Source organism: Ornithorhynchus anatinus, chromosome 1 (genome assembly GCF_004115215.2).
Source record: "Ornithorhynchus anatinus isolate Pmale09 chromosome 1, mOrnAna1.pri.v4, whole genome shotgun sequence".
NCBI classification, from domain to species: Eukaryota; Metazoa; Chordata; class Mammalia; order Monotremata; family Ornithorhynchidae; genus Ornithorhynchus; species Ornithorhynchus anatinus.
This window is the reverse complement of record NC_041728.1, coordinates 133,548,063-133,566,222: the sequence shown is the minus strand read 5'-3', so window position 1 is coordinate 133,566,222 and position 18,160 is coordinate 133,548,063. Positions and strand designations below refer to the sequence as shown.

Below are 18,160 nucleotides of genomic sequence, written 5' to 3'. Positions count from 1 at the left end.
GGTGCTGTAGTAATGATAATTGTGGTATTTGTTAAGCGCTTATTATGTGCCAAGCACTATTCTAAGCGCTGGGGTAGATGCAGGGTAATTAAGTTGTTCCACATGTGGCTTACAGTCTTAATCCCCATTTTACAGATGAGGTAACTGAGGCACAGAGAAGTGAAGTGACTTGCCCGAAGTCACACAGCTGACAAGTGGCAGAGTCGGGATTGGAACCCATGACCTCTGACTCCCAAGCCCGCATTTTTCCACTAAGCCACACGGTATTAAGCGCTGGGGTAGACATAAGCAAATCTGGTTGGACACAGTAGTAGTAATAATAATAATAATGATGATGGTATTTGTTAAGCACTTACTATGTGCCAGGCACTGTTCTAGGTGCTGGGGGAGATACAAGGTAATCAGGTTGTCCCCCATGGGGCTCACAGACTTCATCCCCATTTTATGGAACCGAGGCCCAGAGAAGTGAAGTGACTTGCCCAAAGTCACAGAGCTGACAAGTGGCAGAGCTAGGATTAGAACCCATGAGCTGTGACCCCCAAGCCCGGGCTCTTTCCACTGAGCTACGCTGCTTCTCTGTAGTCGTTAATGGTATTTAAGTGTTTACTATGTGCAGAGCACTGTTCTGAGCGCTGGGGTAGATACGGGGTAATCGAGTTGTCCCATGTGAGGCTCACAGTCTTCATCCCCATTTTACAGATGAGGGAACTGAGGCCCAGGGAAGTGAAGTGACTTGCCCACAGTCACACAGCTGACAAGTGGCAGAGCTGGGATTCGAATCCGTGACCTCTCACTTCTAAGCCCGTGCTCGTTACACTGAGCCACGCTGCTTCCTAGTCGTTTAGACTGTGAGCCCGTTACTGGGCAGGGATTGTCTCTCTCTCTTGCTGAATTTTCCATTCCAAGCACTTAGCACAGTGCTCTGCACATAGTACGCGCTCAGTAAAGACCACTGAATGAATACTAGTTATAGCATAGTAGTAATATATTTATTAAGTACTTACTGTGTGGAGCACTGTACTGAGTGTTGGGAGACAAGACACCGGTGAGACTCAGACACAGTCCCCGTCTCTAAGGGAGCTCACAGCCTAAGAGTTTAAGTGGTATGTTAAATGCTTACTATGTGCCAGGCACTGTACTAAGCGCTGGGATAGATACAAGTTCATCGTCTTGGCCACAGTCCACATCCCCACACGGGGCTCGTAGTCTTAATCCCCATTTTACAGATGACGTAACCGAGGCGCCGAGAAATGAAGCGGCGCGCCCGAGGTCACCCAGCAGACAAGTGGCGAAGCAGGGATTAGAACCCAGGTCCTTCTGACTCCCAGGCCCGTGCTTTATCCACGAGGCCACGCTGTTTCTCAGTGGAGAAGCAGTGTGGCTCAGTGAAAAGAGCCCGGGCTTGGGAATCAGAGGTCATGGGTTCGACTCCCGGCTCTGCCACTTGTCAGCTGTGTGACTGTGGGCAAGTCACTTCACTTCTCTGGGCCTCAGTTCCCTCATCTGTAAAATGGGGATTATCTGTGAGCCCCCACGTGGGACAAACTGATGACCCTGTATCTGCCCCAGCGCTTAGAACAGTGCCCTGCACATAGTAAGCGCTTAACAAATGCCAACATTATTATGATTATTATCGAGACAGACACACCAGCAATGATGAAACATGAAAACAGAACCTCAAAAAATGCGCCAGATAGGCGCAGCGTCCCAGTAGGAATGGAGGGATTGAGCAGGCGCAGCTTCCATGCCTGGCAGCTTCCATACCAGCATTATTATGATGAGCGGGAAGGCGTTTGATCCCAAATGCCGTTTGATCCCAGATTCTCTACCAGCCTGCCACCAAGATCCATCCACCAATCTCACCCTTCCTTGAGAGATCTGGGAGTTCTTGTCCACTGTTCCCTTGCCAGGGGTGTTAATTTCTCCTGAAGGCACCCAAATGGATAGAAATTCGGTCATAATAATAATAATAATGTTGGTATTTAAGTGCTTACTATGTGCAGAGCACTGTTCTAAGCTCTGGGGGAGATACAGGGTCATCAGGTCGTCCCACGCGGGGCTCCCAGTCTCCAACCCCATTTTCCAGATGAGGGAACTGAGGCCCAGAGAAGTGAAGTGACTTGCCCACAGTCACACAGCTGACAAGTGGCAGAGCCGGGATTAGAACCCATGACCTCTGACTCCCAACTAAGGCTCTTTCCACTGAGCCACGCTGCTTCTCTAGCCACGCAAGGGGACCTAAGGAAGAGGCAGGAGAGATGGCAACAGTCTGCTTTTCTTGTGTCCTAGCCTTAGAATCCTCTCCACTTTACTTACAGACCTCTCCCCCCAGCCCTACTCTCAGAAAAAGGTCACCTTTGGGGGCACTGAGGCCCTGGACTCCTCATACTCTGTGTCACATTCTCTACTCAAAAATGGATGTAGAGTTCCAGTTTAGGGAACATTTTTTCCCGCTCAGAATAGACCAATTAAATTCTGAAACTCAATTAAATGAAACCGACTCCAGAGGGAAACGCGTTCCGTCTCTGTCGCAGGAAGACACCTTCTGGCTCCTGAAGCACTCAAGCTGGGTCTTCTAGATCAGGTGGTGAATTCAGACACGGTCGAGGCAGCAATCAAGTTTGCAGAACAAATTTCAGGTAAGGACGGAGTACTGAAGCGTTTGTAGCCGAAACCCGCCCAAGGGAGCGATTGGGCTTTCAGATTTGAGGACTGGAAAAATCGCAGTAAATCTAGATGGGGTAAGGAAAGCTACTGAGATAGAAGAGAATAACACCATCGCATAGGACAGAAAAAGGGGGTCTTCTGGACGCCAGATGGGCACCCAACGGGAAAGGGAATGTTCCAAGGGGAATCAATCAGCCCTTTGAAATTTCCCGAGATCTCAACCTCTCAAGCGTACGGTATTCAGAAGCGTGCTTAGGTCAGAGGCTCGCCAACTCTTCTATTGGAAGCAGCCCTGCGAGAGTCCTAAAATGTGTGCGACACCCCACAACTTTAATAAAATACAATTTATTCTCGCATGACGTGAAAGAGGCAAAAAAAAGGTGGGGTGTTAAAAAAAATTATAGCTTCTGATTTACATGGGGCAAGCTTTAGGGCCAGTCCAGCTGCTTCCCAGAACTAATACCTCCATTTCAGCTGCCAGTGCCTCCCAAGTGGAGGAAAAGAGTTCTGGAGACTTAGAACACATGGTAGAGGCAGGAGGCGGTTAATTAGTTTTTCTGTTTTTAGGTTGGTTTGGTTTTTTTTGGTATTTTAAAAATAGTATTTGTTAAGCGCTTACTATATGCCGGGCACTATACTAAGAGCTCAGGTAGATGCAAGCTAATGCAGTTGGACGCTGTTCATGTCCCCCATGGGACTCACAGTATTAATCCCCATTTTACAAATGAGGCATAGAGAAACAAACTGACTTGACCAAAGCCACACAGCAGACGGGGCAGAACCGGCATTAGAACCCAAGTCTTCTGACTCCCAGACCCGTGCTCTTTTACGAAGTGCTCACTACGTGCCCAGCGTTATGCAAAAAGTGTGGGGGTAATGATAATAATAATGATAACGGTATTTGTTAAGCACTTACTACGTGCCAGGTACTGAACTAAGCACAGGGGTGGAATCAAGAAAATCAGGTGGGACACAGTCACTGTCCCACACGGGCGCACAGTCTGATGAGGGAACTGAGGCACGAGAAATGAGGGGACTCACCTAATGTCACACAGCAGACAAGTAGCAGAGCCGGAATTAAAACCCACGATCTTCTGACCTCGGTCCACTAGCCTGCTGTGTGACCTGGGGCAAACCGCTTAACCTTTCCGTGCCTCAGTTTCCTCAGCTATAAAACGGCCGCCAGTAGCAGCGTCGGCCCCGGCAACAAATGTGGCACGGTTCAGGGCTGGGCATGGGGGCCGCTTCCAGCGGGGAGGGCGGTGGGGGAGCCATCCTGTGGGGGTTGATGATGATGATGGTGGTATTTGTTAAGCACCCGGGCCCTATCCACTATGCCATGCTGCTTCTAGATACAAGGGTAGATAGAAGTGAAAAATTTGATCTTCCCGGAATGGCTAGGGCTTTGCACGAGTTGGGGAAGGAGGGAAATTCAAGGGAGAGGCAAGGCATTCAAGCCTGAGGTCTTAGCGATGGCTTTCGATTCTTGACCATTCCAGTGTGAGTGGGTGGCGCGCCAGGAGAGAGAGAGGCCGGGTGCGGCATTCAAAACCACAGTGACGGCCAGAGCTGCTCCAGCTTCCTGTGATTTTTAGCGAGGCCGTAGAGAAGCAGCGCGGCTCAGTGGAAAGAGCCCGGGTGGAAATCGTGGGTTCTAACCCCGGCTCCGCCCCTTGTCAGCCGTGTGACTTTGGACAAGTCACTTCACTTCCCTGTGCCTCAATTCCTCATCTGTACAATGGGGATTAAGACCGTGAGCCCCACGTGGGACAACCTGATTACTTTGTATCTACCCCAGTGCTCAGAACAGTGCTTGGCACATAATAAGCGCTTAACTACCATCATCGTCATCATCAACCCCCACAGGATGGCTCCCCCACCGACCTCCCCGCCGGAAACGGCCCCTATGCCCGGCTCTGAGCCGACACCGCTATTGGCGGCCATTTTATAGCGGAGGAAACTGAGGCACGGAAAGGTTAAGCGGTTTGCCCCAGGTCACACAGCAGGCTAGTGGGCCGAGTTGGGACCCGAGCCTTGCTCTCCGGTCTCTCAGTCGGGTGGTCTTTCTACTAGGCCTGTGATGGTTATGGGGCTTAGGCTATTGTTTAGGGCCCTGTGTTTCATTATCTTAATTGATCCTTTCTCTTCAATGGAGAGTGGACTGGGGAGTCATTTCACTGCAGGAAGCATTGTACTATATGAGCGCCTCCTTTTTCTCAATAATGTTACGCTGTGTCTCCACTTGGTGGCATCCAAATATCAAAGAATCACCATTTCCCAAACTTCAGATTTAAGCCATGTGATTCCAGCAAGAGGAAGGCCGGGCTAATTCACCCCCAAAATCTGGGGGCTGAACGGCTCTTCGGATGCATCGGAACAGATTTTCTGTGGACGTAGTTTACGGCGAGGGTTTTTTTTCTGTTGATTCTTCTGTAGGTCTGTCTTTTTCTGGGCCCAGGAAGCTCTTCCGGGGTGTTGGTAGAGGGGGATGGGAGAGTGGAGGAAGGGGAAAGATGGGCATGGGGTGAGTTGGCCACCAGAGAAAGGGCCCAGATTGCCCCCACAACAAAAGCTCTCTTCCTGTCGTTCATTTATTCAGTCATATGGAGTGCTTACTGTGTGCAGAGCACTGTACCAAGCACTTGGGAAAGTACAGTACCACAATAAACAGACAAATTCTCTGCCCACAACGAGCTTACATCCTGTCCTGGATCCTCATGGCCCATCCCTAAGAGGCCCCTGCCACACAGCAAAATAATTTCTGTGGCTGAACAGCTATTTGGTAGAGAAGCAGCGTGGCTCAGTGGAAAGAGCCCGGGCTTGGGAGTCAGAGGTCATGGTTTCGAATCCTGGCTCTGCCACTGATCAGCTGTGTGACTGTGGGCAAGTCACTTCACTTCTCTGTGCCTCAGTTACCTCATCTATCAAATGGGGATTAACTGTGAGCCTCACGTGGGATACCCGATTACCCTGTATCTACCCCAGCGCTTAGAACAGTGCTCTGCGCATAGTAAGTGCTTAATAAATACCAACATCATTATTATTATTATTATTGCAGGGCTTTTTATTTCACCTGGAAGGAGTTCTGGCCTGATCCAGTTACTGCACGCTCTCCCCCACCCCGCGTCCTTACGTACCTGAGTACAGGTGTAACTGAAAACCCTAGACTCTGTGCCCAGAGTTAGGAAATGAAGTTGCCAGGTTGTTGAGGAACCACTGTTCATGAGGTTAAGAAGAATCAAAAGAAAAGAGAACATTTAGATGCGCGTTTAAACTCCTTTATCCTCCTGCCTACCTTCAGGCTAGCAGTGGACAGGCATCGGGATTGGGGGAGGTTTAGTGGGACCCATCTGACCTTGCCTTGACAGCCTAATTTGGCTGAACAGGGTCAGGTTTTATATGATCACTCTTTCTGTCCATCTCCCGCTTTCTTTTGTGGGCTTCATTTTTCCATTATTGCTTCCCATCATGCTTTTGCTGATTTGGGGAGAAGGCAGTTGAACCTAATGGATAAAATCCGATTTTATATTTCCGAGTTCTCCCTCTTGGCAGTCAACCCAGATGATGGACAGTTGACTTTATCAGGTAATGAGTTTCAACCGTCTTTGATTATTTAAAGAAGCCCTGGTCTGATCAGTGATCGAAGAAATATACCAAATGCTATTCTCCTGCTGCACACGGAATGTATCTGAGGCAGTAATATATAAAGACTTTTGAGAGATGCGGGATCACCTGAGAAAATTCTACAAAATTTGTTGCTATAAAGCAGCTCAAAAGACTGAAATTAATTCATGCTTATAAATTACACAGAGGACTCATTTTGATCTAAATTTGGTTCTCGGATTTATTAGCTGTCACAGGATTCCTATGAAATGTAGTCTGATGAAATGAAATTGCTCTCTCCTTACTTTACAAAGCCTCCCAAAGATGTGGTACAGCTTGATCTTAATCAGGGTCAGAAACAGGGAATATTTTAAGGGTTGGGAAATGATAGTGCATATACAGAGGGAAACAGTATTGCAGCTGCTTTGGTTACAGTTATACTAAAATTCCCTGGTGGGTGTCATTAAAATCTCAGCCGAACTGTTGTTTTGTTATCATTGTGTTCACTTTGGACATTATTATTCTGGGTTTGAAGCCCTTATCAATCAGTCAGTTGTATTTGTTGAGCACTTTCTGTGTGCAGAATATAGTGTACTCAGTGCTAGGGAGAGAGTTTGGTGGACACATTCCTGGTCCACAGCAAGCTTACACTCTCGAGGGGGAGATGTGCTAATTGCAGGGGTAGATAGATGATAATCAGATCTAACAGTCCTCGTCCCACCCAGGGTTCACATTCTAAGACTTAAGAAGAGGAAGAGTTTTATCCCCATTTTACAGGTGAGGAAATTGAGGCACAGAGAGGTTGTGACTGGCCCAAGGTCACACCCGGCGGGCGAGTGGCAGAGATGGGACGAGAACCCGGGTCTCCTGATTTCCAGTCCGTCGTTCTTTCCGCGGTTTCTCTCTGATGGCATATCTTCCGAGGTACATTTCGTGGGATCTGATTTTGTTCTTTCCACTTCCAGGTCAACCCACAGAGTCTCGTCGGATCATGAATAAACAAGTTCCAGAGCTGCCCAACATGGACTCCATCTTCAGCGAAGCCTACCTGAAGATGAGGAAGCAGTTCCCCGGGTGTATTTCCAGAGAAGCCTGCGTCCGGGCGGTCCAGGCTGCCGTGCAGTATCCCTATCCCCTAGGGATTGAGAAGGAGAAAGATCTTTTTCAATATCTTCACACCTCGGGGCAAGCAAAAGCACTTCAGTATCTCTTCTTTGCTCAAAGAATCTGCAACAAGTGGTCAACTTCCTCTGGAGCATCCTGGAAGAATTCTTCAGCTCAACCCATCCGGTCTGCAGCTGTAATAGGTAAGGATAAAGGATAGTCTGTATAACTTCTGTCTTTTTTAATTTATGGAATTTGTTAAGTCCTTTCTATGTCCCAGGCGCTGTTCTATGCGGTGGGGTAGATACAGTCAGGTTGGACACAGTCCTTGTCCCACATGGGGCTCACAGTCTTAGTCCCCATTTCACAAACGAGGGAACTGAGGCACAGAGGGAAAAAGAATGTAGGTGTTAAGCACTTACCGTGTGACAGGCACTGTACAGCACTGGGGTGGATCCAAGGAAATTGGGTTGGACAGAGTCCCTATCCCTCATGGGGCTCACGATGTCAATCCCCATTTTACAGATGAGGTCACTGAGGCACAGAGAAGTGAAGTGACTCGCCGAAGGTTACACAGCAGACAAGTGGCGGAGCCGGGATTAGAACTCAGGTCCTTCGGACATCCAGGCCCGTGCTCTATCCACTAAACTATGCGACTTCTCCCCCAAGATGTGTTAATGGTGAGAAATCATTGGATCACAATTGGCTGAACGGATCTGTAGCTTCCAGAATCTCCCCAGAATGATTATTGAACCCTAATAAACGAGTCCTAAAATCAAGAGATGAGGTAATGTACTCCGCCCATCCATTGCTGGACTTGTCAGGGAAGGAACAAACTTCGCCTGGAAATGAAACCCTAGAGAACCAGAGCTAAAGAGCTGGAGACACACTTGGACTAATTGTCCTCAGGGGCCGTTTCATTCACCTATTTGAACTCTCTTGAAAAATGAAAATTGCCAGCTTGAAGTTTGAGTTCACACTCATTCTCCAAGTTCTATGACTCTCTGTTAGAAACTGGTAATCCTGTATTTGTGTCTCCAGTGAGTATTTGAATTCCTACCCTGCCCAGACATATCCAGAGAGATCAATGGGTCAACAACCTCTGATACTTCTAAAGGATTTGTTTTGCAGAAGCACTAAGCATTCCAGCGTCTATTTCACAATTATGTAATATTTGCAAGCAATAGTTTAATCAGCGAGGAGCAGCGTGACCTAGTTGATAGACCAAGGGCCTGGGCTCTAATCTTGGCTCTGTCACTTGCCTGCTGCGTGACCTTGGGTAAGTCGCTTCTCTTTCCCTCAGTATAATCATCTGTAAAATGGGGATCTAGACTGTGAGCCCCCATGTGGCCCATGGACTGTGTCCAACCTGATTAGCTCATCTCTACCCCAGCACATAGTACTGATAGTAAGAACCTAACAAATACCATTTTTTAAAAAAAAAATAGGAGTGGAATTAGCGGGAAAGGGAAAATTCATAGATTGGAAGCTTCTTGAAGGCAGGAGTATGTCTATCAACTCTGTTGAATTGTACTCCCCCAAATAGTAGAATGCTTTGCACACAGTATAACAGTAATAATGATGCCATTTGTTAAGCGTTTACTATGTGCAGAGCACTGTTCTAGGGGCTGGAGAGGATAGAAGGTGATCAGGTTGTCCCACGTGGGGCTCACAGTCTTAATCCCCATTTTCCAGGTGCGGTAACTGAGGCCCAGAGTAGTGAAGTGGCTGGCCCAAAGTCACACAGCTGACAAGCGGCTGAGCCGGGATTTGATCCCATGACCTCTGACTCCCAAGCCCGGGCTCTTTCCACCGAGCCACGCTGCTTCTCTAGAGTGCTCAATAATTGATTAAATGCTTACCATGTGCTACAGCATTGTGCTACAGCATTGTGCTATGTGCAGTTCCTGTCCCACAGAAAACTCACAATTTAAGAGACAGGGAGACCAGGCTTTTACCCCCTTTCCCAGAGGAGGAAACTGAGGCCCAGAGAGGTTAAGGGACTTGCCTAAGGTCACTCGGCAAGCCAGGGCCAGAGCTGGATCTGAAACCCAGGTTTCCTGACTTCCAGGCCCTCGTTTGTGGCCCTTGTTCGTCCAGCCCAAGCTTCTCCCGTAAGACATCGTCAGGTGACCGATGGATTCATGAATCTATGTGGTGAGGGGCCCAGTCAGGGTTTAGCCCTGATTCAAAGGCTGCTTGGCTCGCAGCAGGGGAGTTGGGTGTTGACAACAGCAACAGCTGGGCTGCAGCAGCAGAAAGACAGGAGCAACGTGGCCTAGTGGAAAGAGCACAGGCTAAGGAGTCAGAAGACCTGGGGGGCTAATCCCGACTCCGCCACCTGTCTGCTGTGTGACCTTGGGCAAGTCGCTTCACTTCTCTGGGCCTCAGGCACCTCATCTGGAAAATGGGGACAGAGACTGTGAGCCCCACATGAGACAGGGACTCTGTCCAACCTATCTTGTAACTACCACAGTCCTTAGAGCAGTGCCTGGCACATTGTAAGGACTTAACAAATTCCACAATTATAAACAAATAGTACCGCAAGAGATCTTTGGCAATGTCCAGGTAAGGCTTCCGCTGCAGGAAGGGCTGGGAAAGGCCTTCTGGGAAGCCTTGCTGTAACTCCTTTCGCCTGTCCTCACACTCTATTATGTCCCCTTTCTTAATTTAAATTATCAATTTAAGTTCATTCAGTAGTATTTATTGAGTGCTTATTATGTGCAGAGCACTGTACTAAGCGCTTGGAATGGACAAATCGGTAACAGATAGAGACAGTCCCTGCCCTTTGACAGGCTCACAGTCTAATCCGGGGAGACGGACAGACAAGAACAATAGTAATAAATAGAATCAAGGGGATGAACATCTCATTAAAACAATAGCAAGTTCATGCCTTCTTCCGCCTCCAGACTGTAAACTCCCTGTGGGCAGGGATTGTGTCTACTGAGTCTGCTGCATTATACTCTCCCAAACGCTTAGTACAGTGCTCTCCCTGTAAGTGCTTGATGATTACCACTGACTGATAGAAATAGGAAGGAACCCCGTATCTTCTGGAAAATGTACTCTCCGAAAGAGCCTTTAATATTTATGGTTCCTTTTTACAAACAGGAAACAGCCCTTTGCCTTCTGGGAAAATTAGTTTTTTAGCCCAAAATCCTTTTCCCTCTAGTCCCTTTTTTCCTCTTCCAAGAAGAACATTAAGTGATTGTTAAGATAATGCAGTCCACCAATTCTCCTCATTACCGTCATCACTAACAACATTTCCCGAGTGCCGGCTAAATAAGAGCAACAGTCAATCGAAGTAAAGGACATGGGCCCACCTTACTTCCAATCCAGCCGCCAGGAATACTGAAGGTGGAGGGAGGAGGATAGCAGTGCCAGAAGGCTTTTTGAAAGAGTTTACCAAATGCCCCATCGCCTCTGTCGGTTTCTATATGGTGTGTGCCTGTGTGAATCGGCGTACTTTCAGAGAAAGTAGAGAGTTTATCTAGTTTCAGGTTTAGGGACCATTTTAAGGTAGTAGCTTACGGAGTCTGGCTCAATTAAACCAAACAGTGCCAGGACTCGAGCTTTCATTCATTCATTCACTAGTATTTATTTGAGTGCTTATTATGTGCAAAGCACTTACTAAGCTCTTGGAATGTACAGTTCGGCAACAGATAGAGACAATTCCTGCCCATTGATGGGCTCACAGTCTAATCGGGGGAGACAGACAAGAACAAGACAACTTAATCACTATAAATAGAATCAAGGGGTTGTACACCTCATTAACAAAATAAATAGGCTAACAGAAATATATACAAATGAGCACAGTGCGGCAGGGAGGGGAAGGAAGAGGGGGAGGAGCAGAGGGAAAGGGGGGAAAGGGGCTTAGCTGTGGGGAGGTGAAGGGGGAGCAGAGGAAAAAGGGGAAGCTCAGTCTGGGAAGGCCTCTTGGAAGAGGTGAGCGCTCAGTAGGGCTTTGAAGAGGGGAAGAGAGTTAGTTTGGTGGAGGTGAGGAGGGAGGGCATTCCAGGTCCGCGGGAGGACGGGGCCAGGGGTCGACGGGATAGGCGTGAACGGGGGATGGTGAGGAGGTGAGCGGCAGAGGAGCGGAGCGTGCGGGGTGGGCGGTGGAAAGAGAGAAGGGAGGAGAGGTAGGAGGGGGCAAGGGGATGGAGAGCCTTGAAGCCTAGAGTGAGAAGTTTTTGTTTTGTGCGGAGGTCGATAGGCAACACTGGAGGTTTTTAAGAAGGGGAGTGCCAGGCCCAGAGCGTTTCTGCAGGAAGATGAGCCGAGTAGCGGAATGAAGAATAGACTGGAGTGGGGAGAGACAGGAGGAAGGGAGGTCAGAGAGGAGGCTGACACAATAATCCAGCCGGGATAGTATGAGAGCCTGTACCAGTAAGATAGCTGTTTGAGTGGAGAGGAAAGAGCGGTTCTTGAAGAGCGGATCTTGGTGATATTATAAAGGTGAGACAGGCAGGCGTTGGTGACAGATTGGATGTGTGGGGTGAACGAGAGAGACGAGTCAAGGATGACACCGAGGTCGCGGGCCCGAGAGACGGGAAGGATGGTTGTACCGTCCACGGTGACAGGGAAGTCAGGGAGAGGACCGGGCTTGGGAGGGAAGATGAGGAGCTCAGTTTTGGACATGTTGAATTTTAGGTGGCGGGCAGACAGCCAGGTAGAGACGTCTTGGAGGCAGGAGGAGATACGACCCTGAAGGGAGGGGGAGAGGACGGGGCGGAGATGTAGATCTGTGTGTCTTCTGCATAGAGATGAGAGTTGAAGCCGTGAGAGTGAATTGAGTTCACCGAGGGAGTGAGTGTAGATGGAGAACAGAAGAGGGCCGAGAACTGACCCTTGAGGAACCCCGACGGTTAGAAGATGGGAGGGAGAGGAGGAGCCCGCGAAGGAGACCGAGAATGACCGGCCAGAGAGATGAGAGGAGAACCGGGAGAGGACGGAGTCCGTGAAGCCGAGGTGAGATAAGGTGTGGAGGAGAAGGGGGTGGTCGACAGTGTCAAAGGCAGCTGAGCGGTCGAGGAGGATCAGGATAGAGTAGGAGAAATAACAGAGATGTTAAATAATGCCGAGCTGTACCGACAGGTTAAATACTTCGGCAATCCACAGGAAGCATCTTGCTTGTCTACAGTCAGTCATATTTATTTAGAGCTTACTGGATGCAGAGCACTGAACTAAATGCTTGGGAGAGTACATTGCAAAAGAGTTGGTTGGCAAGTTCCCTGCCCGTAACGAGCTCACAGGCTAGTGTGAGACACGGACATTAATGTAAATAAAAAAATTTCAGATCTGTACCTAAGTGCCGCGGGGCTGAGAGGAATACCGACTGCCCGAAGGGTACGCTTCCAACTGCCTAGACGTAAAGGGAGAGGGAGTCAGGGGAAAGAAGGCTTAACCGAAGTCCGCTACCCACCCCGGCACCCAAAAGCCGTGTTAAAATCCTGTCTTCTCCAATAGGCTTTCCTGGACTGTGCCCTCATTTTCCCTACTCACTCTCCCTTCTGCGTTGCCCTTGCACTTGCATTTGTATCCTTTATTCACGCCACCTTCAGCCCCACAGCTCTTGGTGTGCATATGCCTAGTTTTAATATCTGTCTCCCCTTCTAGTCTGTAAGTCCTTGTGGGGATGGAACAAGACTACCTCTGTTATATTGTACCCTCCCAAGTGCTTAGTACAGTGCTCTGCACACAGTAAGTGCTCAGTAAATATGATTGATTGATTGATTGAGCAAAGCCCTTATGGGAAGGTCCCCAGTTATCTAGAAGCATTCTGGCCCTTGGTGAGAGCTTCAGATACTTCCCAGTGCAAGCGTTAGGAGGTACTGCAGATTCTCTTCCTCTCTATTGGTGTTTTATAAATCATTTAATCAATTAATCACTGGTATTTATCGAGTGCTTACTGTGTGCAGAGCATTCTACTAATCACTTGGGAGAGTACAATATAGTATAACAATATAAGGAGCTATTCTCCAAGTCCAACAGACTTGGTGGTATTCAAGATTGATATTGATTCAAGATTCAGATTGATGGTATTCAGTCATTGATCCTCCCCTACTCTTTTCCCTTTGGGTGGGAAAAGCAGAGGTTTGGGGGGAAACTTGTAACTTGTAAAACAACGCAATATCATAGAAGTAATAACTGTGAACAAGGGCCAGCATATTTTTATCCACATCGTAAGACAGTGTAAGAGGGCCAGGAGCCACAGCAAGGGAGTGTAAAGAGAAATCAGAAATTCAGCCGAGAGTCATCCGAAAGGAATGTAAAATCATTTAATTTCTTCATCTTTAAAGGATATTAGGGTCAGTGATGAGAAGTGGGTAGAGAAGGGAATAAAAGGGTGCTAAGACACCGAGCTGTGAAAAACCACATGATCTGAACTTAAAAAGTGGCTCCCTGCCTGAAAAGGGGTCGTCAGCCTCTGATGTACAATATGTTCATCTGATCTCACGACATAAGCACCGGAGCAGCGCAGTCGGTGATGATTTTCATCTTCTGCTCAGTGTTCTGTAGGGAAAATAAACCTTCCATCTGGAAGTGCTTTCATTTTCCCAAGTTGTTATTTAGAATTGGTCAAGATACTACCATAGTATTTCTCTTGTTCATGTTTCATTTAATAGTTTTCTCTATTGTGTAGTGAAAATCTAAATTTCATAAATATATTATGATTGAACAGTATATTAAATTTTTTCTTGTATTCCTGCTATTGTCCCCGCTGATCTACTCAATCAGGCAACAGAATGAAATTTCCATGCCAGACATCTGCTCTCGTGTGAAATCATCCTGTGTCGTGGGTTTCTCAGAGATAACCAGAAAGTATTGGGAACCAACTCTATTGTGTTGTACTCTCCCAAGCACTGTGTATAGTGTTCTGCACCCAGTAAGAGCACAATAGGTGTCACTGACTGATTCATTGAGTGGTTGGTTGAGAGTCAATGCAGGACTCTCACCTGGGGCCTGAATTGTATTGGGAAGACACCCAGTGAGACTCCAGAGGTTGGAGGATCCAGTAGGTACTCAAAGAATACTATTAATCAAGAGGTAAGTAAGTCTGAGGTTTCTGTAGTAACTATCTTCACTTTTTTCCTACGGAGTTCCCAGTCAGGTGTCCCCACCATGGGTTAATGTCTCTTGTATGTCATGATCGTTCAGAGAACTTGTTTCAGCATCACTCTTATTGAGGTATTTAGCAGTCTTTAACACCAGTCGTAGCCTAGTGGAAAGGGTTCGGGCCTGGAAGTCAGAGGAGATGGGTTCTAATCCCGGCTCTGCTACGTGTCTGCCGTGTGACCTTGGGCAAGTCGACTTCACTTCTCTGGGCCTCAGTTACCTCATCTGTGAAATGGGGATTAAGACCGTGAGCCCCACGTGGGGCAGGGACTGTGTCCAACTTGATTGTTTTGTATCTACCCTAGTGTTTAGAACGGTGCTGGGCACATAGTAAGTGCTTAGCAAGTACCATGATTATTATTTTAATTATTATTGTTATTAATCTCCCTTCCTTGTCCTCAGGTTTGGGAACAATGGGCCGAGGCATCGTGGTTTCTCTGGCGAGGGCCAATATCCCAGTGATCGCTGTGGAACAGGACGAGAAACAACTGGAACTGGCTAGTAGAATGGTATCCTTCCTCTTGGAGCTGGAGGCTTCCAAAATGCAGAAAAGTGGCCAGAGCTGGGCCGCCCCAAAGCCCAGGTTCACTATGTCTCTGGAGGAGCTGGGGGAGGTGGATTTAGTTATCGAGGCCGTGTTTGAGGAAATAGGCTTGAAGAAACAGGTTTTCAGCAAACTGTCAGCCATCTGCAAGCCAGAGGCCTTCCTGTGCACCAACACGTCGGCCCTAAACATCGACGAGATCGCCTCCTCCACCCGGCATCCTCAGCGGGTCATCGGCACTCACTTCTTCTCCCCGGCCCACGTCATGACCTTGTTAGAGGTCATCCCCGGCCGCCGCTCGTCCCCCACGACTATCGCCACCGTCATGAGCCTGGCCAAAACCATGAAGAAAGTCGGGGTTGTGGTAGGAAACTGCTTTGGATTCGTTGGGAACCGGATGTTGTTTCCATATGTCCAGCAGACCTATTTCTTGTTGGAAGAGGGCAGTCAGCCGGAGGAGGTGGACCGGGTCCTGGAGGAGTTCGGCTTTAAGATGGGCCCCTTCAGAGTATCCGATCTGGCCGGGCTCGATATAGGTTGGAAATCTCGGCAGGGCCAGGGCCTGACCGGGCCCACCCTGGCTCCGGGGACCCCGGCTCGGCAACGGGGCCGCAAAAGATATTGCCCGATTCCCGACATGCTCTGTGAACAGGGGAGATTTGGTCAGAAGACCGGCAAAGGCTGGTACCGATACGACAGACCCATGGGTAGGATTCACAAGCCGGATCCCTGGCTTTCTAAATTCTTGTCCGAGTATAGGAAAACCCACCACATCGAAACCCGCCCCATCAGCCAAGATGAGATCCTGGAGCGCTGCCTGTATGCTCTCATCAACGAAGGCTTCCGCATCTTAGGAGAAGGGATAGCGGCTGGCCCAGAACACGTTGATTGCATTTACATCAATGGATTTGGGTGGCCAAAGCATACCGGCGGCCCCATGTTTTATGCTTCTACGGTTGGCCTGCCCACCGTCCTGGAAAAACTGCAGAAGTATTACAGAAGCAATCCCGATATCCCCCAGCTAGAGCCCAGCCACTTTCTGAAAAAGCTGGCCTCCCAGGGAAACCCTCCTCTGCACAAATGGAAGAGCATGGTGGGGTTGCAGGCCAGTAAACTGTAACTTCACTCAATCCCGCTCTTTCAATCGCATCTCTAGCCGGTGAAGCTGGCAGGTCGCTTCACAGCGTGAGTTGCACCTTAAAAAACCAAAACGGTTTGAAACTGAAATCCGAAGGAAGTTGAATCAAAAAGTGTGGCCATTCCTTCGGCAAGATTTTTACGTGGTGAGTCCGATAATGAAAAGCTTTCAAATGGCCTGAGAATCCTATATCTGTCAGGGGGGAGACTAGTCAGCTAGAGGTTTCTGAAGATTCTGAATTGTTTAGTAAAATACATTTTCCGATCTATGGGAAGGGAGTTTATTATGACAGATAAGCCAAGTGCTTCTTGGAAAAGTAGCCCTGGGAGCTCTGGGAATGGAAGTAATAGTAGAGAAGCCGCAGAAAACAAATCTACCTAAGCGGTAAAAGCCAAAAAAAGGCTCCTTTAAGCTTAGTTCTAGTATGGATGGAGGCAAATCTCATGATAAGGAGCAGATCACTGTTCCTCTAGTCACTGAAGAGTAGCAGGCCTCAGCTTGGTACAGCAAAGGTAATTTTTCCTTTCCTGGAGAAAATAGGAAATATTTCCTGGGGTCTTTGGAACCCAGATGAGCCTCTAAGAGAAATTTCAAAGTTTGATTGGGAAATTGGTGCTATTTTGTCTATCATAAACTGTATGTTTCTCTCAGCTGTAATTTTTTTCATGCTCACGCATTAAAAATAAATCTTTGGAAATGACAGTGTTTCACCTTCATTCATTGTTATGAGAGGAATTAATCCTCATATTCTTCCGTGTACAGAACCTGAACTTGCTTGAAATCTGTGGGAGTGATACGGCAGAGAGAGTGAAAAACCATCAGACGAGCTCTTTAAAAATCTTCCCTCATCTCCCCAACTCCCTTCCACCCTTAGATCCACTCACCCTTCTTGCCCATCTCTCAAAAGAAGATCTCCCACTTAATCTTAAAATCTACATCCTCTATCTACCTCTGCCATCTCATCTTCTAAAAGCACTTGTGCCAGTCTATCAGTCATATTTATCGACCACTTAGTGTGGGCAGAGCACTGTAGTAAGTGCTTGAGAGAATACAGAATAACAGACACATTCCCTGCCCACATGAGCTCATGGTGTACAGGGAGGGTGAGCCCGTTATGGGCAGGGATTGTCTCTATTGCTGAATTGTACTTTCCAAGCGCTTAGTACAGTGCTGTGCACACGGTAAGTGCTCAGTAAATACAGGTGAGCGAATTAAATAACAGCTATGCACATAAGTGCTGTGGGGCTTAGGGTGGGTGAATAAAGGGTGCAAGCGTGTTGCAGGAGAAAGTGGGAGAAGAGGAAATCAGAACATAGTTGGGGAAGGCATCTTGGTGGAGATGTGATCTTAATAAGGTGGTGAAAGTGGGGAGAGTGGTCGTCTGTCGGTATGAAGGGAAAGGGAGTTCCTGGTCAGAGGTAGGACATGGGCGAGAGGTCGATGGCAAGATGGATGAGCGTGAGATTCGGTGAGTAGGTTGGCATTAGAGGAGCAAAGTGTGTGAGCTGAGTTGAAGTAAGAAATCAGAGGCAATTTAGGAGGGGGCAAGGTGATTGCTCTAAAGCGATTGGTAAGGAGTTTCTGTTTGTTTTGGAGGTGGATGGGCAACCACTCGTGGCTTTTGAGGAGCGGGGAAACATGGACTTAATGGTTTTGCAAAAAAAGAATCCAGGCAGAGTTATGTATGGACTGAGGTAGGGAGAGACAGGAGGCAGTGAGGTCAACAAAGAGGCTGATGCATAATAATAATAATGTTGGTATTTGTTAAGCACCTACTATGTGCCGAGCACTGTTCTAAGCGCTGGGGTAGACATGGGAATCAGGTTGTCCCACGTGGGGCTCACAGTCTTCATCCCCATTTTACAGATGAGGTAACTGAGGCACAGAGAAGTTAAGTGACTTGCCCACAGTCACACAGTTGACAAGTGGCAGACCTGGGATTCGAACTCATGACCTCTGACTCCAAAGCCCATGCTCTTTCCACTGAGCCA

General features: G+C 48.1%; 1 protein-coding gene across 3 annotated transcripts in view; it reads left to right on the top strand.

Annotated features, from left to right (window-relative positions):
- The window catches only part of EHHADH (enoyl-CoA hydratase and 3-hydroxyacyl CoA dehydrogenase), a 37,730-nt gene extending 20,861 nt beyond the window's left edge, over nucleotides 1-16,869 (top strand). For 2 of the 3 annotated variants that reach the window (XM_029068380.2, XM_007663013.3), the window contains 3 exons: nucleotides 2,535-2,639; nucleotides 7,236-7,577; nucleotides 14,890-16,869. In XM_029068380.2, coding sequence (XP_028924213.1) covers nucleotides 2,535-2,639; nucleotides 7,236-7,577; nucleotides 14,890-16,151 — 1,709 coding nt within the window. In that variant the 3' untranslated portion in view covers nucleotides 16,152-16,869. The remainder of the gene's footprint in view (nucleotides 1-2,534; nucleotides 2,640-7,235; nucleotides 7,578-14,889) is intronic. The other variant, XM_029068387.2, reaches the window with a different exon arrangement.
- Nucleotides 16,870-18,160: the final 1,291 nt, after the last annotated feature.